Source organism: Plectropomus leopardus, chromosome 6 (assembly GCF_008729295.1).
Source record: "Plectropomus leopardus isolate mb chromosome 6, YSFRI_Pleo_2.0, whole genome shotgun sequence".
Taxonomy (NCBI): domain Eukaryota; kingdom Metazoa; phylum Chordata; class Actinopteri; order Perciformes; family Serranidae; genus Plectropomus; species Plectropomus leopardus.
This window is the reverse complement of record NC_056468.1, coordinates 4,388,838-4,402,500: the sequence shown is the minus strand read 5'-3', so window position 1 is coordinate 4,402,500 and position 13,663 is coordinate 4,388,838. Positions and strand designations below refer to the sequence as shown.

The window sequence follows — 13,663 nt, the reverse complement described above, 5'->3', positions numbered from 1 at the left end:
TTTAAAATCCGAAGACCTATTTAGCGACAACGGGCATTATTCATTTGGTTAATTTTTTTCCATTAGTTTTATTTCCATGATTAAAAAAAGGCAAGTCAAGTTGATTCCTGCTGCTGCCTCTGCTGATCAGTGGTAAATGAGATCCTGGAATTTCCCAAGTGGAAAAATGTATCGGATGTGACTGAATGGAAAAATTGTGAAAGGATATGCTTGAAACAGGAGCAAGTGATCTTCAATGGATGTCATTGTTTGCCTCCACCCCCACTCATAGATACAGTGAGGAAAAGTTTACTTGCAACAGTAATTGTTCTCTACTTCATTTCGCAGCTATGAGCCATCTCCAAAGTTGTTTCTGTGAATTTGGCAGTTCATCCAACCAGCCTCACAACCAACAATATCTGTGGCATCGTGTTGTGTGATCAAACTGCACATTTTAGAGTGTCCTCCTATTGTAACCATCGCAAGGCACACCTTATAGTGTGTATAGTAATCATGCTGTTTAGCCCTTTGAAACCTGGAGCGACATCACTTTTCTTGTGCTGCTTTCAGATGGCATTCAAAAGTATTTAAACCTTTAATCCTTGATCAAAGTTGAGGAATTTCTTTCAAGAATCATGGGAAAAAGTCAATGAGCATCTTGGTAAAAATTGTTCCACAAGCTGCAGGAAATTAGTATGTTTAAAAAATGATTTTAAATAAAATCTAAGGCAAAAAAATTTAGGGAAAACTGCATTCATAATGATCAGAATTACATATTCAAATATAAGTTACAAAATTACTGGAATTTTTAAGCATTAAAAAAAACAACTTGTTTTTCTTTTTTTCTTTCTTTCTTTTATGATTTATATTTTTATTTATTTATTTTTTTTTTTACCAATTTCATGTAATTTTCTAGTACTTTCCACAGTTTTATTTTTTTTGCCAATTTTTGGGTCAGTTTTTTTTCATTGCTAATTGCCTTCATCCCTGGGTTTTGGAAGAAATTATGCCAATTAGCTAAGGTTTTGAAGGTTTGGATGGATTTGAATGGATTATCTTGGAAAAGGAGAAGTGATGTCTAACATGGATTTTAATCAATTTGCGACCAACATTTGAGAAACATATCTATCTATTGAGTGCATAATAAGTGTTCAATGTTTAACTTAACCTGTGAAAAATAGAAGCAAAAACAAAATGGTTATGTTGAAATTTTTCTCCAGCGCTGTAACAAAATAAAGTCACACTGACCACAGCACTCAATTCAAAACTGCAGTTACTTCTTTAAACCCAATGAAGCAAAACTCCAGGAGGAAGTGAGGTCATGACTAAAGGTCAGAGAAGACTTACTGATGAAGACGTGGTCATTAGAGGGGTAGGGGAGGATGATGGGGTCGCTGAGCAGAGCAGGAGTGTGGTTTGTGGCGGTGGTGGTGGGTAGTGCCGTGCTGGTGAATGGGACGCTGTGGCTCCTTGGCTGCTCTGTGGTCGAGGCTCTGTGAGCAGCACCGTGCTCACCCAGCTGCTTGGGTTTGGGTTTGGGGATGTCTCGGGAGGGCGGAGCTGAGGTAACAGTGGTTTGAGTCATTACATCGGTAGGGATGCAGTTTTAAATGTGAATATGGCTGTATGCAGTACCTGACATCCTGGACTCGGTTCTCTGTTCACTGATGATGGCGGACAGGAAGTCAATTTCCTCATCCAGCTCAGGATGAGTGATAACCTTACCTGGAGGAACACGAAATCAGAAATCCTCACATCCTTTAACAAATCACATTTATACAAGTGTTCAACAAAAACACTCCTTCATTACCAATCAGAAGAGGTCAAAGTGCACAAATAGTTACAAGAAGATCCAGCAAGCAAACATTCAAAATAAGTTAATGCTAGGAAATGAATTCACTCATAAAAGACCTGCATCAACTCTAGTTAGAAACCAGTGACTAAGTGACCAGTAGTTAACCCTTTGAAACCTGGACTGACATCTGTTTCCATGTGCTATGCTCAGATGCCTTTCGCAAGTATTTAAACCTTTGAAATGTGAGCAAATTGGTTTGATTTCTTTCAAAAACATGGGATAAAAGACAATTAGCAACTCATGACATGTCCTTCAAATTGCAAATTGCAAAAAAAATAAGAGAAATGACCTGGGAATTAGCAAAAACAAAAGATCAAACAAACAAACAAACAAACAGACAGACAGATACTAATTAAATTAAATACTTAAATACTAATTAAATACCCACTTTCCATGGGTCCAAAATCAAAGAAAAAAGTCCTCTGTTTCCCATAATGCATCTCAGTTGCATCTTTTATTTGAATGTCCATGGCTTATCAACACTCGAGTTTTTTCAAATGGCTCCACACCAAGTCTGCAACACAGACTTTCTGTTGAATATCTAAGCAGAAATAACAGATAATCCTCAGGGATATTTTCTTGGACTTTGCAGGCTGTCTGATCCTTCCTCTTTCTTTATTTTTGTTTTGATATGAATATTTGGACAAATGTGTTTTATTTGGGTTTTTTATAGAAGAAAAACCAAACATATTGACAAGTAAACTGGAATTCAGGTGTTAAATTTGGCAAAGTACACGTCTCATTTTACTTGAAATCATGTTTGTATCTATATCTATCGATATTTTTATTGACTCTATGAATAAACTAAACTGAGCTGAACAAGTCCTTTAAGCAGACAGATGTAACAGCTAAATATTTAAGCAGTGCGACTGTGCATGGCCTGCTTGAAGCTGTCTCACGTAATTTTTTAATTGCTTCATCTTAACAGGTCAAACCTTGAGACTAGACAGTCTTTAAGCACTCCAATCTCACATTAGTCAAGTCTCATGTCCCCATGTCCAATCAGCTCTGCAGCCAACCAAAGCAAGCTTGAAAACGCTCTTCATTCCTAAAAAGTCATCATGGTCACACAGATTAAGTGATATCAGCTCTGTGACCCTGCTGTTGCTGCTGCTGACTGCTGGAAATTAGAGTCATTTGTCCTGTCGCTGAGGAAATACTGCTGAGGGTCAAGCTTTTTTTTTCTTTTTTTAAAAAAAAGTAACACCGCCCTCATGTGGCAATCAGACTGAACTGCAGCCCTGATTGTTTGAGTGAACCAGCATTCATGTCCCTCCACCTATGGTGATCCTCTGCTGCACTGCAGAGTGAGTGGGAGGAAGCCACACAGGCATGGGAACTGACAGTTATGTGTATGTGTGTGTGTGTGTGTGGACTGAGTAAAAGAATGGATATAGAGCCCCAGACAACACTTATTGGTTTATGGACTTGCGTTTGGCATTTTGGCTGCAGCTATTTGTTTTTTTGGAGGAACCCGGAGTGACAATATTTGAACAAGACGTGAGAGCTATGGAGAAGCGAGGGGTGGGGGTGGATCTGACTCATTGATCAAAAGGCAAACACACCTATTTTACTCTAAATGAGACTACATTCGCAAAGTGAACAACATGCTGTGCTGAAGACTTGAAACTAGCATTTGATACCATAAACACATTAGGGAATGTCATGACACCATCATAACCATAATCTTGGGCCCCAGGCAGTCCCCCAAAGTATATACACATGGACATTTCCATACCTCCTGCTCTACTTATAATATTTGATTGATGAGATACCAAATTTCAGGTTCTCTTTTCATTGGCCTACATACAGAGCTCAACAATGTGAATAAAAAAAACAAAAAAAACCCCAAAAACAACAACATTACACCGCAGTGTGCTTTGTCAACTGCCTCCCACTTTGGTATGCACTTTGGCTATTGTAATGATCCCTTCCAGTTCTTGTAAATATCTCTATAAAAATTTGATCACAAAAAAAACTGTAAACTTTAAAAATGCAGCAAACCAAATAAGAATAATTTTAACTTTTTATAATTACTGTCACTTAAATGAACTTATTAGAGAGAAAATTGTTAGATGTGAAATATAGAAGAGAGAAGAATAAAAAATAATATGATTTAGAAAGGGTGCGCATGCGCATGTTACATGTTACACTGGAGGCTGACACTCTCTTTATTCTGCATTGCCAGCATGTTGTCTATAATCACACACTGGAGGGGCACAGTGATGCTGCTGTCATATACTGTGTAACATGCAAAAGAGGCATTAAAGACGGATTTTGAAGCTGCTTTATGGCGCAATCTCTGTGTAAGTGATAATTGTGCAGCACAGGTGGATGAAGCCTGTGTGAATGTAAACACTGAAAAAAAGAATTGGACTTGTATAGTGCCTTTCAAGTCTTCCAACTGCTCAAGGCACTTTTACCGTACATGTCACATTCACCCACTCACACACACATTCATACACTGGTGGCGGAGGCTGCCATAAAGGATGTCACCTGCTCATCTGTTAAACATTCACATACACTCACAAACCAGCAGCACAGCCATCAGGAGCTATTTGACTCAGTATCAGGAGCTGGGGCCCGAACCACCGATCCTCCAATAAGTATCTGTGTGTGTGTGTGTGTGTGTGTGTGTGTGTGTGTGTGTGCGTGTGCATGTAGAACATTTAACTCTCTACTTGAGGATGAGTATGTGTGTGTTTGTGAGTAGATGACTGGATGGGACTGTGCAGGGTTTTTTTATACATCATACTACTACTGGGTGTGGGTGGGAGAATAGATGTGGTGCACACTGTGTGTGTGTGTGTGTGTGTGTGTGTGTGTGTGTGTGTGTGACTGTGTGCAGGTGGATGACTCGGTGCTCCACTGTCATGCCCGGCTGCTCAAAGTGTGGGTGGTTGGCAACGAGGACAAAGAGAGAGAGAAAAAACACAGAAAAGAAACAGCCTCCCTGTTACTCTGGGTACTCCAGATAACAAACTTTCTATTTATTCAGTAGATGAAGTGGTACTGAGGACTAGATAAATAAAACCAACATAACAAAACAATGTCAGTGAGTAGCCAATCCTGTCTCTGAGCTCAGCAGGCAGTTCCTTTCACCTTTATGGCTGTTTTTTGCTCTGATATACACTGTCAGCTGTGAGGCCTTTGTAAATCATGTCCAGTAAGTTGAATTTACCTGGGATGGACTCCAAAAAAGCTGTAGGCATATGATAGAGAGAGGTGGAAGGTACATGAGCTAAATTTCAAGTGTCATAGCAGAGCGTCTGAATACTTATGTCCAGGGATGATAACAATTCATCGACAAACAATAAATCGGTCATTACAAATTAATGAATCATGTGAAATTTAAAGCTGTCAGAGTACATGCAACATGTTGCAGTGAGCTTTGGTTGAGGAAAATACGCATTTGGAATTGTCTGAAATAATTTTTCTTTTTATTATTTTTATTTTTTTCAAATAACGATCAATCAGTTGTTAATTTACCAATAATCAATTAAGACAAGTGCTTACGATTTGCTATCCTACTTATGTCCATAATATCCATATGATATTTTTTAAATAAATGTGCAAACAACACAGCTGATGACTGAGTCTAAAACTACATTCACTGTGTACTTTTCACTGCCCTTTTGTCAGCTTGTAGAGGGATTTCTAAGGCCTGTTAAGAATTGGCATATCATATGATATATAGATATCAAGTTAGCTTAGGCGTTAGCTTTCTGTACACTTGCAATGAGCCAAAAAGCTTGGTATTTGTAGTTTTACCCTCCAAAAAACTTCATCTTACACTGTAAATCCACCATCAAACTGTCTGGCTCCCAAGCCGTCCATCCTCGGGAGCCGACTGCAGCATATCAGCAAGATTTTTTTTTAATGTTAAATATGTTAAATATTTACATTCCAAAGTCTGAATATTCTTAAGAATTTAAAGGACATTTCTTGTGGTTTTTGACTACAGGACAAAGGTTGCATAAAATTATCTCAAAACAACAATAACATTGCTTATTGCAAATATATTCTGGGACATCAAAAGTAGTTACTGTGACAGACCGAGTTATTTTACTTGGAAAATATCCAGAAAGAAACAGAGAGAAGAGAAGAAACTGAAGAGAGAATAGCATGAGAGACGTGGCAGGAGGATCAAAGAGAGGATGACTGAGTCGAATGAGACAAAGCAAACGATCACTGTGACGTTCTTGACTGCAGCGTGTTGTTGAGCTGGCAGCAGGGCAGTCAGGGCGTGAGTCAGTGGGTCGGTGAGACTGACAGGTGAGTCCTGCTTGGCAGAGACTCCAGCAGCCTTGAGTGCTGAAGGAATCACAAAACACCACTGAAATGTCTAAACATGATAAAAACACTCACGAAAGCTCACCAAAAGACTCCCTTTTTTCCTACTTTCACATCTTCATAAGGGTGCCCTCGCCCTTTCTACACTAACAGCCAGATGGCTGATTCTCCTCAACTGGAAATCAAACCTTCCGCCTACTCACATCAGCTGGGTACATGACTTGAGCTTTTTGTTCCTCTTGAAAAAAATAAGATATTTGAGGGATGACAAGCAAGAGATATTTCAGCCGATCTGGGAACCATTTATTCACAAGATTAATTCTTGAACTTCATTTATTTATTGTTAAATACTTATTTTTCTTCCTAGAAATAATAATTATTTTTTTCTAGAAATAATTATTCTTTTTCTAGAAATAATTATTCTTTTTCTAGAAATAATAATTCTCTTTTTTTCTAGAAATGGATATTCTTGTAAGTATTATTATCTTAGATATATATGTATTTCTTTTTATTTAAACATTTGTATATATGTCTATACTTTTATGGTCTTTGTTGCTATTTTTACACATTTCCATATTATTGTTACAGTTGGTATCAGTTATTTTTCCTGCTGCATTATGTTGTTGGTGTTGTTCTGTTATTATTATTATTATTATTATTATTATCGTTTATGATATCATGATTTATTTGTTGTTTGTCTAACAAATTTTACATGTACAATTGTAAAATCTGCTGTATATCTTAAATCAAAACATGAATAGATAAATAAATAAATCACAAACCCACAAGTACTTCACATTTAAAGCAATGAAATGTAGATACGAAAACACATAAAGCTGACACATTACACACATGTAGTTTACCAATGTTGATAGTGGACAAAATACCTCTTTGCCTAGTAAGTAGATTTTTTCTGTCAAAATACTTTTTTTTTTTTTGCTGTACCAAACTCTCAACAAATTGTGACTCCTGGGGTATGAACCAAACTGTGACTTCTGTGAACTGTTATCCCCCTATTTGCAGCAGCACAGGGAAACTGTTTTTATCAAAAAGCTCTGATAAGCCTGTACCAAAGATGAAATGGTTCGGAACCTGAAAAATTGGTTCCCTGCTGGAACCAAACAAATTGTCAGGTTTTCCAAGACCTGAAGTGTGAACCGTGATGGCACCAGTTAATGTTTCATATTCTACAGGTCTTCATTTTTAGATGGTTCGCGCTTGTTTTTTTGGATAAAAACAAAAATATCTGTAATAAAAGAACTAAAGCTCGCTGGTAATCATTGTGATCCACCATCTTGCTACTAACAATTACTTTCATTTTTTTAATTGCACAACGCCCTTCACTGATGACACAACCTTGATTACAATTCTTCAATAGAAATATTTAGCAGTATTACATGGGAGGGTGTACTTTGTCATTTGTGGCACGACAGCGCTGCGGTGTGGACTGAGGTGCTTGCACTGAGCTCATCTCATCCAGCCTTCACAAACCTCCACTGAATGTCTACATACGATAAAACCCTTTAAAGCTCATGAAAAGACTCCCTGTATAGTAAATGTATCAATGTACAGTGGTGCTAACAGACCTTGGTGCACGTGCCTCCGTCCTGACCACATCACTGTCGTGCCACAAGTGACTTCAAAGCACACACTTGTGTCATATTGGGATTACAGAACTATTACCAACAAAATCAAATATATAATCAAAATGTATTTATGTTGAGGGGCAATTATCTCTCAAAATAAAAGCATTTTTCTACTGTTGTCTTTCCATGGAAATACAGAGTGACTAATAACTGGGAAATAATCTGTCACGTCAGTAGAATCCTGTATTCCACGAAACCAAGTTTACTACTCCAGCAAGCAGGTGGAACCTGAGAAACAACCTCGTAAAGGACACATTTTCTAGTCCCTGTTGAGTCTGCTGGCCAACTTTTGCTTATACTTTCTAGACATGGTGGAGCATCCCAAACTAAATACATACCCAAGATATAAACACAAAAGTGCTTAGCTTAATTTAGCTTAGTTTAGCTGAGTGTTGTTGTGTATTATGGACTATAATGGACATTGCAGGGATGTGCCTACCTTTCATGGAGTGAGGAGCATGTCTCCTCTTGACCACACAGCGACCTCGGGAGTCCTCCACCAGAGGGCGCAGGCAGGGACCGCAGTGTGAGCTGCCGGGCTGGCAGAAGTCTCGACCCGCCTGGGCGCAGTCTAAACTCCGAGGGCACAGATTAGACCCTGTGGAGCAAACCACGACCAAGAATTACTCTTCACAGCATTCTGAAAGAAACTAATATAATTTCTATTTTCAATCCAACAGTGCAAAACCAAAATTTTACTTTTTTAACAAGAAAAATTAAACTTTTAAAAAATAAATGTAATGTAAATAAACATAACTGTACAGCATATCTGCCACCTATGTTACAAAAAGTTTAACATATGAAATGTACAAATGTGATATCCATGCTTTGAAAGAAGCATACGAAGCAAATATTTATTCTGGTGATTGGGTGAATAAAAAAGATTATTATTATTATTATTCTACCATTTTCTTCTCCTTGTTATATTACTTTAATACTTATACAATTAATTAAAGCTAAAATAGTCTCAAACGGCGAATGAAATGGGGTTAGTAGGGTTTATCCTCCATTATACACCTACAGTTCTATCACTGAGAATCATTGCTGCATCTGTTTTCCCGCAGGGAGTATCTGTTGCACTTGTTGTTTTGGTGTCACAGTGCATCCATTTACTTCTCAGTCTTTTCTCCGTTACCCAAGGACATGTAAGCCAGTGTACAGAGAGCAGAATAAAGCCCTACTGTAGTTGGGGAAAATAATTACACCCAGCTATCAATATTAACCCCTTTAGCTTCCTTGTCAGAATCACTCTCGTCTCCGCTTCAGGGAACCTAGACACCGGTTGCCATGACGACTGCCATGGCAACGAAGGAGTTGTGACATCATCGGGGGGTGAGTCACCGCACAGATGCACAAGTCAAGGATGGAAGGTTTGTTTCAGGAAAAAGGCAAGGACGACAGAAAAAAGGCAGGGACGACAAAGGCACGGCCAAAGTGTAAACGGCGACTATTACTGATTATTGCCTTTCAGACTGTCAGAGATAACTGTAATGCTAAATTCAAATTTCTATGGAATTATGGAGGGCTGTGACTTTTCTATACAACACATGCTACCAAAACAACTTGTCATTTGCAGAACACAAAGCTCCCTGACGTTTACAGCTAAAAAACGATATATTTTCAAACAAGCTCATATGTTCATGCACAATAGAATTATTTTACTACTCATTCATTTGCAACACTAATGTAGGTGTATGTTTATGTAATGGCCCTTTCTGCATTATTATTAATGTCACGACTGAAGCAGCTCTGAGCCTGTGCACCTCATTCATACACACAATGGCCTGCCCTTGGAGACTACAACAGCAGTGGCTAATCTATGCAAAGTTTTACAACATGACGATGGAGAGCAGACGCACTGAGACAGTATGCTGCCCTGTTTCTCCCAGCTACAGAACAGAGACCACAGAGATCAGGTGTGTCTCAGATGAAGTAGCTGCACTCAGTCTATTTCATTAACCAAAGACAAAACAAAAGCTGAAACATTTACAGAAGTGGCTGAAAATGTTGGCATCCTTGCATTTTTATTAATATAATGCACCAGTGAGCCTGAACAATGTTGAAATCAAATGATCTTTTATTATCAATACCAGGGGTCAACAGATGTTGGTTTTTCAGAATCGATACCGATACCGATTATTTGTAGTTAATGGGACCAATAACCGATATTTGTGACATGCATTTACAATAAAAATGAAAATCTTTCTGTCAATATGTAGATATATATGTAGATATATATGTATGTAATATCGCAAACTCTGACATAAAACTTTTGTTTAAATGCCTTTAGCTGATATTTAATCAAAACGGAAACTTCAACATCATATACAGCAAGTTCCCAGCAGCTCTTTATTTTATTTTTTTAAATAAATAAAATCAAGTGACAATTTAAATAAAAAATGCTGTAGCACAATGCACAGCTCCCTGGGGTTCTACAAAGTGAAAGTTCCTGAAACACCTGCAAACGTATTAACAGCCCACAAACTTAATAAACCAAAAACGTTGCAGCTTTTAATGTAATAATCCCACAAATGTAATGCATTCCCCACAAATGTAATAGCAGTTGCCTACTACAAACCTAATACAAAATTTCCACTACATTTGCAGGGATTTGTTATGGTTGTATGAAGGTGAAAATTTTCAGCTTTCAAAATTGTAATAATTTCCCAAAAGTGTAATATGTTATTGTTTGTTTATTTACCCATACGCCTACCAATGGGTTTGAGTCAGGTCATTAGAAAATATCACAGGTTTGGGCAGAGCAGGTCAAAGCATGTCAGCGCAGCACTCTTAAAACATAACATGCAATATAGGCTGTATGCTGCAGCTGCAATCATTCCTTGTCAGTTTAAAGAATTCCCACATGCTATCACATTTGTGGGAAATTGCGTATTCCGTTTGTAGTAGGCACCTGCTATTACGTTTGTGGTAAATTTATTATGTTTGTGTGATTATTACATTAAAAGCTGAAGACTTCTGTTACGTTTTTGGTTCATTACATTTGTGGTTTATTACGTTTGCGGGTGTTACAGTTCCTCCTATGCTGACACTTGCTGTGCACTTTTTTAATTAATTTAATCAGCAATCATTAAAATAAAATGCTGATACAGATAATTGGCAAAATGCCAAATATCATCCCAATTAATCGGCCAGGCCGATAATCTGTCGACCCCCAATCAATAATAGTTCTGACTCTGCTTGGTTCATCCCAGTGATCAGAAGACAATGCCGGCATAGTATGCAAACCACCTATATCTTACAATTGCACGTTTCATATGTATCATATTAATGTTTGTAAAGTGACGTTCCTGTCAGTCGAGGACATATCACCTTGACTGACACCTGGCATGATGCAGAACACCGTTCAAGACAAAAAAACCCAACTTGAATATAATAAAGCGGGTGACAACGAAGCGGGTGTTTCATCATGACTTGGCAGTGTTTTTGGAAACATGGAGCCCCATCAGTGTTTTTCTAGCAGCTTTTTAGAAACCACTACTGGGTATTTTTAGCGACTCTTTTCCAGCAGCTTTCAGGCTCTAAATGTGTATGTTTTGTAGTGACTGGTCAGTGTTTTTCCCGTGGCTTTTTGTGGCCCATAGAACTAAAGCCAGCCTCTCTGGATGTGACTGCAAGAAGAAATATAACCCAAGGTTGAACAATAGGATTGCTGGTATAGCTGAGAAACAACTAAACAAATTTCAAAATGGATCCAAGTTGATCTTAAAGGTACAATAGTTTCAAGCTGCACCATTCATTGGTGTCTGAATGAACCCCACTGACCCTATTTCTAAAAGTGAGACACTTAAAAGCCAGACTGGACAATGGACAATCCTAAATGGAGAGTTTGCAGTGTTTTGTGATGCACATACAACCTGCATATAAGAAGACCCTGCATCGTAACTGTCAATGTGTCAACATGAATAAAATAGGCCAGTTCTGTATGAATCCGTTGCACCTGGCGCACAAAAGAAATAAAGACTGAAAACTCTCCAGTGAATTCATAACTCTTTAATGGCACCACTTTGAATGCTCCCACATTCAAATAAAACTAAATGCAGAGCAGCTTTATCAAGGCTCTTAAGAGAAAGTCTGTAAAGTGCATTAGAGCATGTGTTATATTAGACTATTTGTACTTCTGTCAGCAGCACTGTTATTCACTGAGTCTCTGAGCACCAATGACATTCCCATAGTGTCAAATATACCTTCTTCTAAAGTCAGTTTCCTAGCAACCTATTGTCCTGTCTTTGACCAAAGGAAACATGTTTGTACTCTCTTTTCTTTCTCTTCATATCTCGGCTGTACTGAATGATGATGTGTTCTTAAACGGTCTACATTAAATGTCATATGAAAGGTGCCACTCAGTGTGACAGCTCCACACATATATTGTGTTTCTCACTTCTTAACTGCACCTAAGTGTAAAAAAAGTATCATTAATACTGCTTTAACTACTTGCCTTGATTTGAAGTCAACCTGAAATTTGTATTCTCCTCGCTGATTGAATTAGCTTTCTAAATTAAGCGCTGACTGTCTATTCATTTATGCCATTTCATCGCCTGCTGAGTCGTGACAGCTCCAGCACACTCAGTGCTGTGGCTCTTCATCCTAACAGAATGGAGAGGAGCTCACACGTGTTGGCTGTCTCTTTCAGTGGTCCAGCAGCGGTGATGGCACATGATCTGACTGTCAAAGCGGCTGTTTTTTTTTTTACACCAGCGCTTTTCTCACTGGCAACTCTGGTACTATTTTCAACAAAAGAATCATGAACCTTTAAAACAATTCTGTATTACTCTGTAAAAACAGCTTTCCCAAAAGGCAACAGGTCAAGGCTATAAATGGGCTTGGCTATCTATGAAATAAAAAATAAACACTGTGTATTGAGAGGAATGTTACAGTTAGTTTCACAATTTTTATATGCCAATGTAAATGCTTCAGCAATCATTTTATCCCATTCTGCTTTTTTCCATCTAAAAGCTGTTTGAAGTCAAGATGCAATATTATTATGATTTTAAACATGTTGCGATATGTTGAGGTATAATATATTGGGATATATATATTGCAAACCATTACCTGTTTTCAGCTGCAAATGATGTCCCCAAAGGAAAACATTGTCAACATCTATTGTATCTATAAAAAAAGGTATTCAGTCTGTTTATCTCACTTCAATAATTTTTATTTCAGCAAAATGTATCTACGGCACTGACAAAGCAATTGATTTTATTATTCTAGTAGGCTACCAACAGTTTGATCTGTGGGCCTAATTGTAATACGAATTATTAATATAATAGAAAAAAATCAGTTACCCGTGTATCAATACGATGTTGGCATGCAAAAATATTGTAATACTATGCTGCATTGATATTTTCTACCTACAAGACACAAGAGTGGTGAAGCAACGGCACCACACTGTGCTCTTTTTATACACAACTGTCTCTCCGTCACTAGCAAAGCGTGTACCGGTAGGCAGGTCTTCCAGATCCAGATTTTCACTCGCTATAGCGTGACTGACTCACATGCCAATCAACTTGTTTTGCTTACCTCAGCACATGTTGATAACAGCGTATAGTTAAAAATTACTGAGCGTTATTTACAGAGCATGTGAACTTTGGTTCCACATCGAAGCCAATCAACATATCGACGCCCATTTTTTTGCGACTGCTTGGGCTGGAAGCATAGCAAACACACTAATTGCGAATGCTCCAATGTTCCACATTTCAGTCCAGTCAAAAACACTGCAGTCAAGCCAGTCACAGCTGTCTCACCATGGTTAAGTTTGTTTTAATCTGGATATTCAACAGACTTTCACTATAGACAAGGGATGCAAGATATTATATCGGCATGTCATCGGCACCAGGCGATATTGGCTTTAAAATGAAATATCGGTATCAGC

General features: G+C 38.1%; 1 protein-coding gene across 1 annotated transcript in view; it reads right to left on the bottom strand.

Moving 5' to 3' along the window:
- The window catches only part of npdc1b (neural proliferation, differentiation and control, 1b), a 33,499-nt gene that overhangs the window by 4,955 nt on the left and 14,881 nt on the right, over positions 1-13,663 (bottom strand). Inside the window, exons 2-4 of the mRNA XM_042488977.1 lie at positions 8,213-8,371; positions 1,615-1,704; positions 1,327-1,539 (exon numbers count right to left, since the gene is read on the bottom strand). Coding sequence (XP_042344911.1) covers positions 1,327-1,539; positions 1,615-1,704; positions 8,213-8,371 — 462 coding nt within the window. The remainder of the gene's footprint in view (positions 1-1,326; positions 1,540-1,614; positions 1,705-8,212; positions 8,372-13,663) is intronic.